Source organism: Aplysia californica, unplaced genomic scaffold (assembly GCF_000002075.1).
Source record: "Aplysia californica isolate F4 #8 unplaced genomic scaffold, AplCal3.0 scaffold00398, whole genome shotgun sequence".
Lineage (NCBI taxonomy): Eukaryota > Metazoa > Mollusca > Gastropoda > Aplysiida > Aplysiidae > Aplysia > Aplysia californica.
The window spans coordinates 208,275-211,304 of record NW_004797668.1 but is presented as its reverse complement, the minus strand read 5'-3'; the positions used below and the strand labels follow the sequence as shown (position 1 = coordinate 211,304).

Sequence of the window (3,030 nt, the reverse complement as noted above, 5' to 3'; positions counted from 1 at the left end):
AGAGAGAGAGAGAGAGAGAGAGAGAGAGAGAGAGAGAGAGAGAGAGACACTCACTGGTGAGTAGATCTCAAGCCTTCGTTCAAGGACAAACGAACAACCTTTGACCAAGAACACCAAGACACACGAACATTTCCGAATTGTTAAATGAGTTTTCTGTTACTTTCTCTCTTTTTTTGTTCTATTAGTATTTGTGTGGGGGTTGTCATTTTTTTATTCATTTTTTCAAAATAATCAGACAGAAACAGGGCATAAACACTGTGTGCACGGAAGAATTGTTCTGTTGCTGGGATATTAAGGTAGTCACAATCTCTGGCAGAGTGATTTTTTAAAATAATTTATTAACGTTTGGGGCGATCTGGAACATCATTCTGGTCATCCAGCGGAAATGGGAAACAAATTTATCGGTGTTGAAAATCCGTAACACGGCCCAGAATGGCAGCGTGTCTGTGGGTGTGTTTGTAGTTTGCTCTTAATTTTTTTTTTTTTTTTTTTTTTTTTAAAGCTTTTTAAGCGCTGGTACTACGGTCTCATGTGGAGACTCCATGTCCAAATCATTTGTGTCATGACGCGGTGGAATCAACCGGCCATCAATTTTTGGAATATAGAGTTATTGGTATCATCTTAAAACGTGTTCATTTTTCTTGTTTAGAAGAAAAAAAATACCCACTGTCTTGAATAGAAGTCGAGTTATTTATGATTGAAGGAGGTAGGGGTTGCCTAGTGTCATTGGTAAAATTAGCGAGAAATGCGCCGCCAAAGTTCGGTGACTTAAACAGCTTGGGTGTCTTTGGAAACTGCAACTGTACATTTTTGTGCCTTTTATCAACGTTTTTAATTAAAAGTCAAACAGAAATGTGGTTTTAAATGGACTTAAATGGTGTTGAGCAAAAAAGGGGATAAAAATTGCCCAACGAGCGGGAAAATGTCCGTTTTTTCGACTTCATTATTTAGACTACCGCCTGGTTTCACCACGATGCCACACATTAAGAGGAAAGTCGCCGCGATAGCTGTTGCTTCTTAGTGAAGTGGACAGATGAGCAACGAAATATGTCGCAAGACGGGGTGAAAACAGGCGCTCGTCAATTTTAGGGCATGTGGAGTTATTGGTATTATCTTAAAGGTTGTTCAATTGTTTTTCTATGGGTGAAAAAAATCCCAATCTATCTTTAAAAGAAGTTAAGATATTTGAGATTGAAGAAGGTGGGGTCGTCTAGTTTCAAAAGTAGAATAAGCGAGAAAATGACAGTCACAGTTTGGTTATTTCCATAGCTTGATAGTCCATGAACACTGAAAACTTACTTTTTTGTCCCTTTAACCAACGTTTTTCAGTAAAAATCCACGTACTAATGTGTTCTTAACTGGATAATTATGGTGTTAAGCCAAAAAACAAAAATTCGACAAAAATTGCCAAACTGATAGAAAATTGCCAATTTCTTCAATTTCATTATTTTGACAAACGCCTGATTTCACCACGCTGCCTCACATATGTATTGGCGTTTACGCAATAATTGATATATGCTTAGAAAGAGCACAGGGTGGGGCGAGCCGTTAACTCATTTGATATCGTGCTGGACTACAGAGCAGATGGCCCTGTTTTGAATCCCCAACGCTAACGGGACTTTCTGAACTTGGATTGTTTATCGGAACTTTTTACAGATCTCCACCCATCTGGCTCGGTCTTATCGGAGACGGGCGTTAAATTCAGAGGCCCCGCCTCTTGCCAACTTTGTCATGTTGAATGTGGCGTTAGAAATAATAATACTACTACAGAGGGGGTGGGGGGATCAACAGTCTGCCGTTATATACAATTTGGAAATAACACATATATCTTTCTGTTTATAACAACAATGAATTCAAAGAACTTCTTTTGCGTGACCGTTTCAAAAGTATAACAGTTAGCTATGAATTTGGCAAAGACGCGGAAGTTCCTAGTCATTGATGGTCTCAGCCCGCCAAGCAGGTATGTCATCAGCTTTTTTTTCTAGTGTTTTAAGGCGCTCACAACTGCATAAGGTCATATGAGCGTGCGGGACACATGAAACTTTTTCAGTTAGTAGGAAATTTTGAATTTTGCCCGGATGGCGGCCGAAGACTACTCTTTTCAATTTTAGACCACCAAGGGATCTTTAACGTGACAACTTGCACACGGGCCCTCCGAGATTTTACACCCTTGTCCGAGAAGGTTAGGTGTAGATCTCTCCTACCAGAAGATCAGGGGTGTGGCTGAAACACAGCAGTACGAAGGAGCCAAGGAGTATTATTATGTCTTTAGCGTTGTCCTCAAGCTCTTTTGAAGACATATTACAGAACTTCAGGTCTTCTTTGACACAGCCTTGGCATCTCTTTTGAAGCCGATCAATATTTCTTGTCTTCTGTGGGTACGCTGGATGCCCGAGAGAAAATATGTGAGGCAACGTTGTGAAATCAGGCGCTCGTCAAAATAATTAAATCAAAGAAATCGGCATTTTTTCGGCCGATGGGTAATTTTTTCTAATTTTCTTCTTTTGGCTCAACACCTTTTATGTCCATTTAAAAGCACATTTTTGTGTGGATTTTACTATTTTTTTAAAAAGGATTAATTTTCAGTTTCCAAGACTATAGAAATTACTAAACGTTAGCGGCTATTTTCTCGCTAATTTTACCTCTGAAACCAGACGACCCTGACCTCCTTCAAACGAAAATATTTCGATTTCTATTCCAGATAGACTGATATTTTTTCACCAAAAAGAAAGCAAATAAAGATGCTTTAAGATGACACTAATAAACCCATATATGCTTTAAAATGACGAGCCCCTGATTCCACAATGTCGTGACACATATTATGCGTGACTTCTGTTAGAGAACGTATTGCACTGCATGCAGCATCCCTACCCTATCGGCCGAGGAAGCCTGAGTCCTGTGGCAGGATGGTTCCCTACAGCTGCGGACTTGTGTGGGTGCTCCGGGTGGCTGTGTCTTCTTTCACCATTGTCGAGTTGAACTGAAAAGGGTACACTCGAGCGGAAGGGTGTGGCTGTTCTGTAAGACCCC

General features: G+C 40.2%; 1 protein-coding gene across 1 annotated transcript in view; it reads left to right on the top strand.

Annotated features, from left to right (window-relative positions):
• Positions 1-3,030, top strand: part of LOC100533237 (abdominal ganglion neuropeptide L11) — a gene marked incomplete in the record, with an annotated part of 70,865 nt that overhangs the window by 44,476 nt on the left and 23,359 nt on the right. The window contains 2 exon segments of the mRNA NM_001204550.1: positions 65-74; positions 76-80. Coding sequence (NP_001191479.1) covers positions 65-74; positions 76-80 — 15 coding nt within the window.